The following is a 16,462-nucleotide window of genomic DNA, read 5'->3' on the forward strand; positions in this document are numbered from 1 at the left end:
CCTCATCATTTTATGAGCTTATTTCAATCAACTAGATGTGAAGGAATAAGGTCAATAACATACTTTTCCAAGTTTCTCTCTCTCGCTCTCTGCTATTCTATATTTTATCTCAAATGTATTCAAACTTGAACACATTAGCTATTTGTTTAACTCTACACTTTATTTGTTTCCAACCAATTTACACTTTTTAAATGGTGTGCATGCTGATATTGTTTACTCAATTTAGACTCACTTGCCTTCTCTTGATTTAAGCTATTTAACATTTCTTAACATCTTAAACTATGGGGCTTTACTAAAATATATTTTCAACCTCACTTTGCACTACAACTCTCATTTTCGCATTTTCTGCAAGAAATTGCATTTTCTTAGTTATCATTTGCATCTGAAAACAAATGAACAACACACATTAGCTTGATATCATTTATTTCATTTTTGTTGTTTAGAACCATTAAGTCATCATATATACATTGACTTATCATGACACTAATAAATGACGCATAGAGAAGTGCAACTTTTTATGATGTTCATTATAAAAAGTCTCAGATAAAGGGTATGGATACAGAAGAACAGGTTGAATTAGCCCTTAAATGGAATATATTGTGCCCATAAACATACTCTGAAAGCGTATAAGACAGGTGTATTTACAGAAAAACATTGTTATAACATGTAATTTCTAACTTTTCTCAATATCAAAGACAGAAATTCAGCCAGAACAATTTTATCATTTCAGAACGATTTCATTTGGATTTTTGCATTTATCAACGGAAGCCGTAAACAACTTGTGTTTTATGATGTCAAATTTATTTTTTAACGGTATGAGTTAAGGCGGAAGGGCCACATGGCTCAGAAACTCCAAGTGGAGTATATCTGCTAGGATTACGGTACACTGGGCTTCACATATGTTGAGTTCACAGTAATGTTGGAGGACATTTGTTGCATTCAGTCATGGGACTATAGCTTGGAGCGTGTGCCATACCACCACATTCAATAGTGAATACACCTAAAACCAGTTGTGCTTCAAAACATGCAGAACAGCACAGTGTGTGTACGCTTCAGATAAAACCAATGGACTTTATTAATTCAGAATAAGCAATCAGTTCAGTGCCTGCATTTATCTGGATCACAGCTCATTGGTGTATGTTTTAAAACAGTTTAAAAAAAGGTAAAAAAGAGAGAGGGAGAACAAGAGGAATGTTAGTTTAACAGCTGCATATTTTATTTTTCAGCTGCATTACTTTCTCCTTCTCCCTCGTCGTCTTCTGCTTTTATGACTGGGGTTCCTTATGAAGAGAGGAACAGGAAGATATTATCAGTTATGCTGCATCTTAAAGATGAACCACTACTATGGAAGTATATCTGTCTCATCAGATAAAAAATGTATATATATATATTGCATTTTAAGCAATGAATATTTAGGCATTGAAATAACGTCTGATTTTTTTTGCCTCTGAAATTAACTCTTTCAATTTTCAACAAATCATTTTCACCTTTATTTTTCAATAATCACAAATTCAAAATCTAAGCTTCAACGTTAAAAAATTCAATATGCAAAATTCAGATGCAAAATTCAATGTATAAAATTCAACTTAAATATTTTCAACGTCCCGAAATTCAACATGCCAAATTCAGCCACAAAATTCAATTTATGAAATTCAGTGTTAACAACCGGGGACCCAAGTAAGGAGCAATCGATCTTAGATGCTAGATCGTTGTCAAGCAAGGAGAGCGAGCAGGAATAAGCGCATCCATCATTGGATACCCGACTCTGATGCGGGAAGGCATGTGCAGAGCAGGTTTTAGCCATGTCCAACGGCAACGGCTGTGATGATGGGTCTTTCTTTCTTAATACAAACGTTAATTCTAAACAGAATTTTACACAGTAGCCTATAATAGGAAATGCTCAAAGGTAAATTAACGTAATTAAACACTGACTGTTTCATTTTATGGGGAAAGAGGCAACGGTGGTGGGCCGTACTAAACGCCTTATCCATTGTATGTGTAGGAGCTGCATTTAAGTTTTTATGTTTTGAACATAGATAGTATATAAAATGGATATAGCATCAGGGCAGACCCCAGTTATTCCAACTGCATCCGATTCTCTTGGCTTACAAGCGTCGCCGTCTTGTCATAGTTTGACTCCGCCTCATTTCCTCTAACAATAAAAAGGGCATTGATGTGACGTCGGGGGGAGGGAGACACGCCCATCTAGGGGACGTACACCGAATTAGCTCGTAGCTCATTAGTTTTTAAACGATTGATTGGTACAGTTGACCGCAGAGCAAGGCATCTTGGCACCGGAATGAACAAAAGGAATGAACGCAGTCGAGGTCAAGATGACGGAGATAGCATGCTAATCCTGAAACTAGCCTCCGAGGCGAGGTGAGGGTCAGCGGCTAGCTGTCACTCAAGAGGCCGCGCCCCTAATTATTCATAGATTTTAACCTCCAATAAAATAAAAACTAGCCTGCTAAAAAAAAATTCAACCCCCTCAGTGTTTTCATGGAGATTTGAACTAAACATACTGACTAGAATGTTTTTTTGGACCAGGCTGTAAATAGGTTTAATAAGACGGTGAAAACGGCCTGTTTAACATGAGTCAATGAAGAATTGCTCCCTTTTGGTACCGCCTCGTAGTGGCCACCAGGTGCTACTGCAATGTTTATCACTTCCGCATTGGATGCTGGCAGAACTCGCTGTGGTTGGGGCTTAGTTTTGAACGACTCTTTCTATTTCTCCTTCTTTCCAACCTGTGGTGAGTACGCACCTGCTACAGGTGGTGATGGTGCACCCTTTAAATTGGTGACGGAAGCTTATGACTGGGAGAACGCGGGCAAGCAGATACAGTTATTGATCGTTCTGTTTGTGAACTGTGAACACCTTGATAAAGATACTTGCTTTGCATCCTTAATTGGTTTATATTTTATTTACAATAAATGACGGCCAAATGACGGCCTTGGACAGTCAAACTCTCACTCTTTTTTGGACACAAACTGGGTGTCAAGCAATGCCTGCTTTCTCCGTGTGGCAAAATGATAGGAAAATTTAAACTTGGGGTTATAGAAAAACCTGACCACGTTTTTTTGCCACTACAGTATGGGTCTGGAAAATGCTAATGAAATCAAATCAAATGTATTTATTAAAAACATTTAATAACAAGGTGAGGGGGATCCTATGTTTTATTTATGTTTTTGTTATAATGCACACCGTTTAGACTTGAGTGGATTTGCATGCAGCTTAAGGGTAATTGTAGTGGGTTAAGAGCCCAATTTATTAGGCCACAAATTCGGGGCCATCCGAGGTCCCTTGGCCCACATTTGGTGTGACGCTTGGGCGATCTGAAGCCGTGCAATGTGCACTGTGCAACGAAAGCGCAGAGCCGCCAGTGTTGTGCACTGAGTGGCAACTGAATCATCATCATACCTGTATCAAGACACACGCTCACTGCGCTATCATTATGCCACCACAGAGGCATATCAACCGTTTTTCAGGTGTACTAGGTGTGCCCGGTGTCACAAAACTAATGCACCCATTCCAAATGATCGATGATGATACAAATGTTACGTTTTAAGCTTGTGCATGTTTCTGCACGTGCACAACGACTTCATTCCTGTTTACGCTTCAAACTCGTGCCGAAAATGTGCATGTTGCCGAAAATGTGCAACAGCGGAATTTCCTGTAACAGCCATTGCTGTTGGACTTGGCTAAAGCCTGCCTAGCACACATGCCTTCCTGCATCAGAGTTGGACGGGTATCCAATGAGTGACGCGCTTATTCCCGCTCTCTCTCCTTGCTTGGCCGCAATCTAGAATCTAGGATTAATTGCTCTTACTTAGGTCCCCGGATGTTAACACTGAATTTCATGCATTGAATTTTGCAGCTAAATTTGGCATGTTGAATTTTGGGACGTTGAAAATATTTCAGTTGAATTTTATAGATTGAATTTTGCATTTGAATTTTGCATATAGATTTTTTTTTCCGTTGAATATTAGATTTTGAATTTGGAACATTGAAAAATATCTGAGACAATTATTTGTTGAAAATTTTAAAACAAGTTAAAACAACAAGTTAGAGTTAAAAACAAAAAATTCAGATACGTTATTTCAATGCATAAATATTCAGTGCTTAAAATTCAATGGCAGAATTCAACTGTAAAGAGCAGAGGAATGCGCACTCATTACTCTGAACAGTTGTTCCAGCGAGCCTACTAGTATTATTTGGTCAACACAACATTCTTCATTAAAATCCATGTTGACGGGTGGCTATCGAATATTTTCAGCTGAAGGAAAATCCAGCAAGCAGTCGGAAGTCAGTACCGTCAAGTTTCTTCAGCCTAAGGAGCCTCTTTGAGGCCTCGTCCATCCACGTCCCTTCGGCTGAATACTTCTCCTCCAGGGGGTTTCCCACAAAAACCAGGTCCACCAGGCACGGCAGGTCTGCTAGCTTCACAAACTCCCCTGTAGAATGAAGGGTTAGCTTGTTAGCTTCGAATGAATACGACATATTAGATGATGTTTGAATGGACCAAAGCGTTCAGAATGTGGAAACAGCCGTACTGTTTCTGAATATGTGATCAAATTTAACCCTCAACTGTTTGGTTACTTTAAAAATAAAATGCAACTCACACACATATGTCATATCCAACAACATATCCAATAAAAACATTTGTATTTTCAATATAATAGTTAATGTAACAACATGGGAACTCACCCCACTCCTTCACCAGGTTGTTGGACATGTAGAGGACCTTGAGTTTCCTCATGACATGGATTCCTCTCAGTTTCTCAATCAGGTTGTAAGAGATCCACAACTCTTCTAATGTGTCCCCTACTGCCTCCTACACACACACACACACACACACACACACACACACACGCACACACACACACACACACACAGATGTATCTTTGTACATGTGTCTCTGCAGCATGTATGTGAGAAGAGGTAAACCCTTATTGTGTAGGTAGGGATTATTGTGAACTCACGAGTCCGTTAAGATTCTTTATGTTGTTTCTTCCTAGCGATAGTATCCTCAAGTTTTCTACAAGGAAACAAAGATTCTTAACCCTTTTTGCATGGAATATGAATGTACTTGATGTGTGTGTCTGTGTGTGCATTCATGGCTGTCTGGGGGACTATTTTTTAACAGTATTTATATGTGTCAGTTCTTGATTAGTTCCTTTATCTAAAATGTGTTTGTATGGATGTGTGTGCAGTCTCTAAGAACTTACTCAAGCCATTGAGGTTTGCTATTTTCTCAATGCAGTTTGTTGACAAGGAAAGTTTCCTGTGTAGATATAAATAATAATAGTTGCATTATTATCATCTATATATTCTTTGTCACGTCACATATCAGATGCATGGTTATCTGGGGAATTACATTTCTTTTGACTGATGCAGCTGTCTTCTACATAGCAGAATAACCACACTAAAGAAAAAACAAGGCATTATATGAAAGAAATATGTAAGGAAGAACAATATCATAAAATTAACTCCATGAAATATGGGGTATTATGGGGTTTATGGGTTGAGTGACTGCATGGCTGGTATTATGGGGTTTATGGGTTGAGTGACTGCATGGCTGGTATTATGGTTGAGTGATTGCATGGCTGGTATTATGGGATGTATTAAAACTTGTTATGTTCATTAAAACCTAACCGATAGAACTAACCTTAACCTTCCTACCCGACAGAAGAGTCACCAATACTGTCGTTACTTTGTATATCACATGGACCTGTGTAACATGTGTTCGTACAATGTGTGTCACATATTTCTACATGTAGTTGAAGAGGCTGAGACCAGAACTCACTCGCAGTTGATCAGCGTGGACAGGGAGGCGTCCATCTTCTCTACAGGAGGAATCTGACCGTAGAGCTTCACTTCTTTGGCCTCATCAACCTTTTCCCCAGCCTTTTCCTCCTGATATTCATTAATAATACACGCACAAACGCACACATGCAGTCCCACATTATTATATAACCATGACCCCTTGATTGACACAGCAAGAGGGTTGGGGTTCTGAAAGTGTGTTTTAAAAAGATCATTTTTCAAACTGCAAAAAAAAAAATATATATATTCATAAAATATGAATAGGGGGATTATTTGTTTATCAACATAGCGGATGCGTGCCCAGAATGATGGCAAAAAAAAATTAGTTTGACCGGTTGCCATGGTTATCTCTGTGTGGTCAATTTGCAGTTGCGGTGTTAATTAGTGATTTTGTCAGCTTACTGTTACATTAAACTGTAATCAGAAAACACGGTTATATGCTATAGACCCTATAGTATCTGTGGTATGAAGGCTGGGGCGAATTTCAAATTACAAATATGTACACTTTATGTTGAAAGAACAGGCTGTCGCGATTCCAATTCAAACGAATGGCACAGTGATTATTCTTCAAAACGAGAGCTGGAAAATTGTGAAAAATGAATTAAACTGTAATCAGACAACGCGGTTATATGCTATCAGTGTTGGGGGTAACGCGTTACAGTAACAATATTACTTTTTTGGGTAACGAAGTAAAGTAACGCATTACATTTAAAATATCGGTAACTACACTACTTTACTAGCCTATAATAATGCGCTTTCCTGCGTTATCCAAGCCGTGTTTGCCTGCGTGTAAAGTTCTGATCTGTTGTGGTTCGTGCATGCGTGCTGCCTGTGTGTCTGCAGCGCCTTCTTGCCTCGGCACGTTGCCATAGCGATCGATTTGAGTGACGTAGCTGCTTGAGCAAAGGAGTGTTCAAGTGTTGGAGCGCAGAAGCAGGTGACAGAAAGTCCGGCTGGTTGCATGGTTCATTGTAGAAGACATGCTTCCCCTGTCGACTATTGATTCGCCCAGATTTAGAAAAATACTAGATAAAATACCCACGACTCGCAAGCCAACATCCGACAGGAAGACATTTTCCCATTACCTTATTAAGTGTATTAAGTGTTATACCAACATGGAATCAAAGCTTAAAATAATTTTCGAGTCCTCCCTGGATCATGTGTCCACCACCATGGACATTTGGTCCGCCAACAACAAAAGTTAGTTAGGAATGACTGCACTGAATAGAGAGCATTTCTTTAAAACCTGAGAAGGCTGCTCTTGCCTGCAGGAGGGTGAGAGGAAGAAACACTTACGATGTCATAGCTTGCGAAATAGATCAGGTTCATTCAGCATTTGGACAACATAAAGTAACAGCATGTGTCACCGCCGCTTAAGTGCATTTCTGTTTTAATTGTATGGGATAAAGTGACCTTTTTCTATTTTTCATTGACCACTTAATTTTTTTTCTCATGTTTACCAATGAGTGTTTTGAAACTTGTGTGTTGCTACTGATTGACCTCACCATAGCCTACTTTATCCTGTTGTTTGTGGATTTTACAGTGAGGCATTTCTTTGTGCAGACAGGGATATCGTTCTTTCATCTTTCATATTAATACATTTTTTATTCATTTTATTGTATGACAATGTTTATATGTGAAGCACTTTGAGTCTGCCTTGTGTATGAAAAGTGCTATATAAATAAAGTTGCCTTGCCTTTCATATGGTTTTGTATGCTATTTTGTATAGATTTATACAATAAACGCTAAGTGATGATAGGGCTATGATGTTTGTCCATGTATCTACAGTTAATTAAGAAACGAGAAAGTAAAGTAATAAGTAGTGAAGTTACTTTTCAAATGCAGTAACTAGTAAAGTAATCTTATTACAATTTACAGAAGTAACTAGTAATAAGTAACTAATTACTTTTTTGAGTAACTACCCCAACACTGTATGCTATAGACCCTAGAATATCTGTGGTATAAAGGCTGGGACGAATTTCGAATTCTAAATATGTACACTTTGGGCCCTATCTTGCATCCAGCGCAATTGACTTTCTACACTGATGCATGTGTCGTTTGCAACTGGCGCAGAGCGTTCTTTTCCCTCCACCGCCACGCATCGGTAAAGTAGGGAATGATCTTGCGCCCCAAGGGACGGTTCGGCGAAAGGAGGAGGCATGTTCCGGCACAAACGTTCCCTGGTGCTATTTTGCAGTTTCAGAAAACAATGCCGCCACAAACCAGGAAATACCTGGTTTAAAGTCAGTGGCGCGTTGTTCAGATGCTATTTTAAGGGCGCATGCATAATGTTGCTTGTGCACCTCGCGCATACACTTTGCTTCTCTCATCTACCTAGCCACACATTCTTGGTAAATTATTTGGGAAAGAACAGCTGACACAGCGGTAATAAGTTGTACTTTTAAATCAATGCATCTGCAAACAACGTACAGCAAACACATATTTAAGCCCATAACTTTTAGGATTGATGGTTGGTCGTGAGAAAACATTGTTTTACCACGAGTGAGTGTTAAAAAAATGAATGAATGCGGGCGCGCGTGTGTGTATGTGTAAAAGTATTAATGATTGCGGGCTCGCGTGTGTGTGTATGTGTAAAAGTATTAATGATTGCGGGCTTGCGTGTGTGCGTCCATCTGTTTAAACACACGCACCTAAGCACGTAACGCATAATACAGTCCATGGCAATGTATATTAACGGGGGGACACATGCATATTAGGAACACAAGTCGATAACGATAATGCACACAATACTGATAAGAAACGATGTTTATAATGTATTGCGTATATCATTAAATAGAACCACAGTTACCGCATATCATATGTGTGTTAAGTTTTATTTGCCAAAATTTATTTGAGGACTCAGTATTTCTGAAGTTGTGGAAGAAAACCTTATTCCATGAGTGAATTAGGCCGTATTATTTAGCCATAAACGGAGCCATTTGAAGTTTGAAATTCATGTGCATCTGTCTCATCGGAGACTGCAGACGCGCTGTCAAAATATCAACTCGTCAGGTTCAAATGCGCTCATGGCTCTTAAAGGGGATGGGAGATGGCACTCTCATTGGTTTATTGCACGTTACGCCCAAACCACACCTACGGGTAATAAGGCTACTTCAGACCAACCCTTTTTAGATTTGCGCCGGGCGCAAGGGTCATTTATCCGCCGGTAAAATAGCAACATCGCCATAGAACCGCCCACAAAGCTGCTTACATTTGGCGCTTCTCACTTGCGTTTTAAACCGTTAAAATAGGGCCCTTTATGTTGAAAGTATAGACCGTTGCAATTCCCATTGAAATTCAGTTGGTATAGATTGATGCTTGTAGAAAGAATTATAATGATCTCGCCAGTTTTTAAAACAGCCGAAATTGATTGTACTCGCCTAATGCTAGTTTTTCCAGCCCAACATTATTTAAAGTAGCCCAATTGGGCGGGAAAAATCGCCTTATCTGGCAACGCTGCCTGAACGTCGTAAAAAGTAGTCCAATTGAGCGAGAAAAGCTGCCCAATCTGGCAACACTGCCTGCATGTCCTCGTGCTCTAACCTCAGCGTAAATCAATAGACCTCTGAAGAATAAGTCCCGCCTCTGAGGGTCCCGGTTCCCTCGGTCAAATGTCTATGGGAAATAACGTGGGTCTTTTGAATGATCGTACATAGCAATCTCTGTAGGTGGCGAAAAGGTAAAAGCTGCGTCACGTTTTGAACTACCCGAGGGAACCGGGGCCTCGGAGGAGGGACCTATTCTTCAGAGGTCTATGAGACCAACTGAAAACAAGCCGACATGGAACTTAAACTGTGATTTTGAGAAAAGTATAAAGGTAATCAAAATTCTGTTTTCAGATTATTGAAGACAGAAGTGTGTTGATTTGTCAAACCTTTGAACAAAGGTTAACGATAAAATATTGACCAAGTTACGAAGTCTGAAGTAGTAAGTGTCAGAGAATGGGCGGACAGCTCCGCATCCTCCTATTGACTTCCATTGTAAAAAAGAGTATCTTAAAAGTAGAATATCTTCAAAGTATAAATGATTAAAAAAATTAGAAAAGAAGCACGCGATTCTAAGCTAATCTGAACATTTTAAAATTGGAATGGAGTCTCTAGGAGAATAATAAAGAAGAAGGAATAAAACTTAAGAACAGTAGTTCAGTGCTGCATGCAGCACTCAACTAACTAATACCAATGTTTACGATACGACTTACCCATTTCACCAGCGCTTCTCGGATGGTCGTTGCTTTTGCCTGCAAAATATGTGAAGTACAATGAGGGTGAAGTACACTGAAGAACACTGAGGGTAAAGTACACAGAGGGTGAAGAACACTGATGTACACTGAGGGTGAAGTACACTGAGGGTGAGGTACACTGAAGTACACAGAGGGTGAAGTACAATGAGGGTGAAGTACACTGAGGGTGAAGTACACTGAAGTACACAGAGGGTGAAGTACACAGAGGGTGAAGTACACAGAGGGTGAAGTACATTGAAGTACACAGAGGGTGAAGTACACAGAGGGTGAAGTACACTGAGGATGAAGTACACTGAAGTACACTGAGGGTGAAGTACACAGAGGGTGAAGTACACTGACGGTGAAGTACACTGAAGTACACTGAGGGTGAAGTACACTGAAGTACACAGAGGGTGAAGTACACAGAGGGTGAAGTACACTGAAGTACACTGAGGGTGAAGTACACAGAGAGTGAAGTACACAGAGGGTGAAGTACAATGAGGGTGAAGTACACAGAGGGTGAAGTACACTGAAGTACACTGAAGTACACAGAGGGTGAAGTACACTGAAGTACACTGAGGGTGAAGTACACAGAGGGTGAAGTACAATGAGGGTGAAGTACACAGAGGGTGAAGTACACTGAAGTACACAGAGGGTGAAGTACACAGAGGGTGAAGTACAATGAGGGTGAAGTACACATAGGTTGAAGTACACAGAGGGTGAAATACACTGAAGTACACAGAGGGTGAAGTACACAGAGGGTGAAGTACACAGAGGGTGACGTACACAGAGGGTGAAGTACACTGAAGTACCCAGAGGGTGAAGTACACAGAGGGTGAAGTACACTGAAGTACACTGAGGGTGAAGTACACTGAGGGTGAAGTACACAGAGGGTGAAGTACACAGAGGGTGACGTACACAGAGGGTGAAGTACACTGAAGTACACTGAGGGTGAAGTACACAGAGGGTGAAGTACACTGAGGGTGAAGTACACAGAGGGTGAAGTACAATGAGGGTGAAGTACACAGAGGGTGAAGTACACTGAAGTACACTGAGGAAGAAGAGGGTGAAGTACTATGAAGTACACAGAGGGTGAAGTACACAGAGGGTGAAGTACACAGAGGGTGAAGTACTCTGAAGTACACAGAGGGTGAAGTACACAGAGGGTGAAGTACAGAGGGTGAAGTACACTGAGGGTGAAGTACACAGAGGGTGAAGTACACAGAGGGTGAAGTACACTGAAGTACCCAGAGGGTGAAGTACACAGAGGGTGAAGTACACAGAGGGTGAAGTACAATGAGGGTGAAGTACACAGAGGGTGAAGTACACAGAGGGTGAAGTACACTGAGGAAGAAGAGGGTGAAGTACACTGAGGGTGAAGTACACAGAGGGTGAAGTACACAGAGGGTGAAGTACAATGAGGGTGAAGTACAGAGAGGGTGAAGTACTCTGAGGGTGAAGTACTCTGAAGTACACTGCTGATTTCACTGAGGGTGAAGTACACAGAGGGTGAAGTACACTGAGGGTGAAGTACACAGAGGGTGAAGTACAATGAGGGTGAAGTACACAGAGGGTGAAGTACAATGAGGGTGAAGTACACAGAGGGTGAAGTACTCTGAAGTACACTGCTGATTTCACTGAGGGTGAAGTACACAGAGGGTGAAGTACACTGAGGGTGAAGTACACAGAGGGTGAAGTACAATAAGGGTGAAGTACTCTGAAGTACACTGCAAATTTCACTGAGGGTGAAGTACACAGAGGGTGAAGTACACTGAGGGTGAAGTACACAGAGGGTGAAGTACAATGAGGGTGAAGTACACAGAGGGTGAAGTACAATGAGGGTGAAGTACACAGAGGGTGAAGTACTCTGAGGGTGAAGTACTCTGAAGTACACTGCTGATTTCACTGAGGGTGAAGTACACAGAGGGTGAAGTACACTGAGGGTGAAGTACACAGAGGGTGAAGTACACTGAGGGTGAAGTACACAGAGGGTGAAGTTCAATGAGGGTGAAGTACACAGAGGGTGAAGTACTCCGAGGGTGAAGTACACAGAGGGTGAAGTACTCTGAGGGTGAAGTACTCTGAAGTACACTGCTGATTTCACTGAGGGTGAAGTTGATAGTGAAGTACTATCCCGGTGTGACACTAACAGGATGCTCTTCTCTACCATATAGGTGGACCCTCGGACCATGCAGCATCCAACAGACCATCCAACAGATTGGGCCAGGAAATCTGGCCCAATCTGGCAACACTGTGCACGAACCACCGCGATCATTTTTGACGTTCGATCGACTAAGCTCATCTCGACAGTAAACAGATATATTAAAATAGGTCATTCGAATTATTATTGAACTCAAGCAAAAAGTGTGAAAGAGTGTCTTAGAAACACGGGGAGCAATCACTCACCATGTTGACGGCTGCTGTTGCTATGACGACACCGCTACGTCACTGAGCTGCGCATGCCCACTAAGGTCCGCAGGGCCGCATATCAGTCATATACTCTGGCCCTTAAAAATGTAGGGATTTATAGGGGAGCAGCATGATTATAAAATCATCTGCCATACAGGGAGCCAATGTAACGATTTAAGAATCGTTACGTTGGCATGGTGATGATTGACAGCTTATGGCTCTATCTCTTCTCTTTGAAAGCATGGTAATGATTGACAGTTTATGGCACTATCACTTTATCTTTCTACCCACTTTCGATTGCCAACACCAATGTAAAACACGCAAACATTTTTTACAAAATGACTTCTAAAATGTCCAAGTTGCAAATTGATCCAGACGACATGTTAATGCATGTTTACTACATTAAGCATATCATATTTTAATGTTGGGTTATGGGTTTAAATGTCATGTTACCAATCAGCATAGTCCCAGGTTTTGGTTGTAAGTTTCTACGTTTATACACGTACCTGACCTTGGAACGCTATATTATGTTATCTATCATTCATACAATACTGAACATGAATTGGTTTTCTCAGTATACTGAGTGTATGCTGAGGCAACCAATCATTGTTCAGCATTCAGAAAGTTATTTTATAAATATTTATAATGTGTTAATACTATATATAAAATATAAAATACTGATACTATATAAATAACACACAGTGCGTGCTGAATGTGTGTTGTATTTTGCATAGAAGTAGGCTATATTACATTTTTGTGCGTGTTCTTAGCTGGGTCACCACAAGAGGATATAGAGAATACAACTATGCCACTGAGTATTTAATAGAGCAGTAGCACACATTTGGAAGCTATATTTAAAAATGTATTGTCTACCTTAAATTACTAGAATTAACTGAGTTTGTAATAGCAAACACTGTCCAAACTTCTCTTATCAATGAAGAACCGGGAGTGGAAATAGGAGAGGTGATAACGCCCTCAGTGTTTGTCTCTCTTCCTTTATTATATTAACTATCCATTGCAAATATATCTGTTCCTTTGAACAATTAAATTATCCTATGATCCAACTCCCCCCAACATATAAGTGTTGATGTATCTGTGTGTGAAACGGATGAGTCTGACTGTCCCAGATAATACAGTCACACTTCATGATTACATAGCATGAATGTGTATTATTGTGTTGTATATGTTGTGTGTGTTCGCATTGTATATCTTTGTGTATACGTGTCTGTTGGTCTGCCTTCGTGTCATTGTTAGCCCCGCAGGGTCATGAATCACACAAAAGGATTTGCTGTTGGGGCACCAATAAGGAGGTAGATTATTTATATTAACATATAATAACAATGCAGTTGCAAACAACTCGTGTTTTGGACTTACCAGCTACTGAAAGAGGGCCCATACACCAAATGTCAGAATTTAGTTCCATCAACCATGATACTTTAATTAAAACCATTCAAAATCTCAGCTCTGTTACCTCCCAACTGGATGCGTTACCCAGCAGTCTTTTTAAGTCTGTCCTTCATCTCATAACAACAGATGTGCTTCAGATTATAAATACATCACTACAAACTGGTACTTTTTCCCAGGTCCCTAAAAACAGCAGTCGTAAAGCCCTTGCTCAAAAAATGTAACTTGGATCGTTCAGTACTAAGCAACTACAGACCAATATCAAATCTACCTTTTATCTGAAAAATTATCGATAAAAGTTTTTAACCAATTAACTGCTTTTCTATCGTCACATGGTTATTTTGATGAGTATCAATCTGGCTTCCGTATTAACCATAGCACAGAGACAGCCCTTGTAAAGGTGATAAACGACATTCGTCTGAACACTGATGCAGGCAAAACAACTGTCCTGGTACTACTGAACCTCAGTGCAGCATTTGATACTGTTGATACTGAACACCATACACTACTCCATCGACTGAAGCACTGGGTCGGTTTTTCAGGTACTGTCATAAAATGGCTACAATCTTACTTACAGGGCAGGAGCTACTTTGTTGCCATAGAAAACTACACCTCAAAACCAGCAACCTTGATTTGTGGTGTTCCTCAGGGATCGATCCTAGGCCCCTTATTGTTTAATCTCTACATGCTCCCACTCGGCCAGATCCTCAGGAAAAACTCAATGTGTTATCATAACTATGCAGATGACACTCAAATTTACCTTGCTCTGTCTCCAAATGATTATGCACCCCTGGATTCTCTCCATCAGTGTCTCGACCAGGTTGACAAAAATTTCTTCAGTTGAACACAGACAAAACTGAGGTCATTATATTTGGGAACAAAAAGCAAAGATCCAGGGTTGCAACTCTACTTGGCACAAATGGACTTAAGGCAAAGGATGATGTAAGAAATCTTGGAATCATCATTGACAGTGATTTGAGCTTCAATAATCATTTGAAATCAGTCACTAAAATCAACCTTTTTTCACCTGAAGAACATTGCAAAATTGAAGGACCTTATGTCAGAGAGTGACCTAGAAAAACATATTCACGCTTTCATTTCAAGCAGGATAGACTACGGTAATTCCCTTTTAACTGGGATTCCCAAAAAAACTATAAAGCAACTACAAACTATACAAAATGCTGCTGCTAGGGTGCTAACTAGGACTAAAAGGAGTAAGCACATCACCCCATCCTAAGGTCCTTACACTGGCTTCCTGTTATTTATAGAATTGATTTTAAAGCTCTACATCTTGTTTTTAAAGCACTTAATGGCATTGGACCAAACTATATACATGACATGTTCATATATACACTGAGGTCTCAAAACAAAAATCTTTTTGTTCAAACCAATGCCAAAACAAAATGTGGTGAGTCAGCCTTTAGTGTTTTTGCAGCTAAACTTTGGAACAAACTGCGCGAAGAAATTAAAAAAGCTGCCACAACTTCTATTTTCAAACTAAATACTAAGCTCTTCAGTGATGCATACTATTTTACATTTCTAATGTTTCCCTTCTCTTTTCTTTTATTCTAATCGATTTATAGTTTAATGTCGGATTCATATCTGAAAGGTCTGACCTTACTGAAGGTCTTTTAAACTTTTTTATTCCTTTTTATCCCTTTATTTTTTATAGTAGGCCTACATGTGTAATTTCATTAAAGGATGTACTTGTTTGCATGCAATTCTTCACAATAAATGATACTGTTGTCTTTTTCTCTGTAAAGCACATTGAACTGCTTGATGTAAGAAATGCGCTATACAAATAAAATTGCCTTGCCTTGCCTATATTTGTATTAACCTTTTGGTTTATCATTTGCGATACACTGGGGAACATGCAAAAACAAGCCATCAGGAGAGAGAACACATTACACCAAATCATGCTTTGTTAATATGTCTGGAGCACCCAGGTATACAGAACTACACTGTGTTCTGCAACAAAGGCTGTCCACCCTTGGGATCAATTATGTCACGATGGGCCTCAAACATGCATCCGGCTGAATGCTAAGCTTCTGCAATACACGATGTGTGGATCTCCAACAGACCTGACTTTAGCTGATATCTAAAGATGCACAGCACGCTGTTACTCCCCTGATAGCCCCCAGCAACTAATTTCTGACATCTGAATTGGGGTTATATATATGAACAAATGTTTATCGGTTGATGTGAAGTGACTGGTATGGGGATAGCCTGACGTCACCAATACCAACCATGTAGCGTCCTATTTACCTCCTCTTCTGTGGGCAACATGGAAATGACAATTAACACACACATCTATTTGACCAAAAACATACAATCCTATCATTTGAGAGGAAAACCATTAGGGACTTCCCGACACTGATCCCATTCTCTCTTTACCGTCAGGTGTTGAACCTATAAGACATATTGTCATTGTCATGTGAGATTCTATATATTCCGATCATCTGCCTGCCTCTCACAAATTGCATCTGGATTTCCTTTTCATTCCCTGCTCCTCTTATTTAGTAGTCATACGTGCATAAGAGCTGTGCGAGTGTGCACACACAAGCGGTGCGCGTGCACTCCCTCCCCAGCCCCTCCTCCTAAATG

The 16,462-nt window shown here is 40.2% G+C and overlaps 1 protein-coding gene across 1 annotated transcript; it reads right to left on the reverse strand.

Annotated features, from left to right (window-relative positions):
* Positions 1-741: 741 nt before the first annotated feature.
* dnal1 (dynein, axonemal, light chain 1) lies at positions 742-10,058 on the reverse strand. Its single transcript, XM_079752510.1, has 7 exons — positions 10,025-10,058; positions 5,807-5,916; positions 5,229-5,284; positions 4,983-5,038; positions 4,708-4,834; positions 4,314-4,454; positions 742-1,280 (listed from the first exon to the last, which is right to left on the reverse strand). The coding sequence occupies exons 2-7, from the start codon at positions 5,839-5,841 to the stop codon at positions 1,216-1,218; spliced, it is 480 nt and encodes a 159-aa protein (XP_079608636.1). The 5' UTR covers positions 5,842-5,916; positions 10,025-10,058; the 3' UTR covers positions 742-1,215.
* Between the last annotated feature and the right edge of the window lie 6,404 nt (positions 10,059-16,462).

Source organism: Pollachius pollachius (genome assembly GCF_949987615.1).
Source record: "Pollachius pollachius genome assembly, chromosome: 15".
In the NCBI taxonomy this organism is placed as follows: Eukaryota; Metazoa; Chordata; class Actinopteri; order Gadiformes; family Gadidae; genus Pollachius; species Pollachius pollachius.

What these genes read in the sequence shown, in the direction of transcription:
- dnal1 (XM_079752510.1), bottom strand. Translation starts at nt 5,841, where the DNA reads ATGGACGCCTCCCTGTCCACGCTGATCAACTGCGA. An exon ending in TCCACGCTGATCAACTGCGA is followed by an intron (nt 5,285 to 5,806) that starts GTGAGTTCTGGT and finishes ATATCTACACAG; the next exon opens with GAAACTTTCCTTGTCAACAA. An exon ending in AGCAAACCTCAATGGCTTGA is followed by an intron (nt 5,039 to 5,228) that starts GTAAGTTCTTAG and finishes GTTTCCTTGTAG; the next exon opens with AAAACTTGAGGATACTATCG.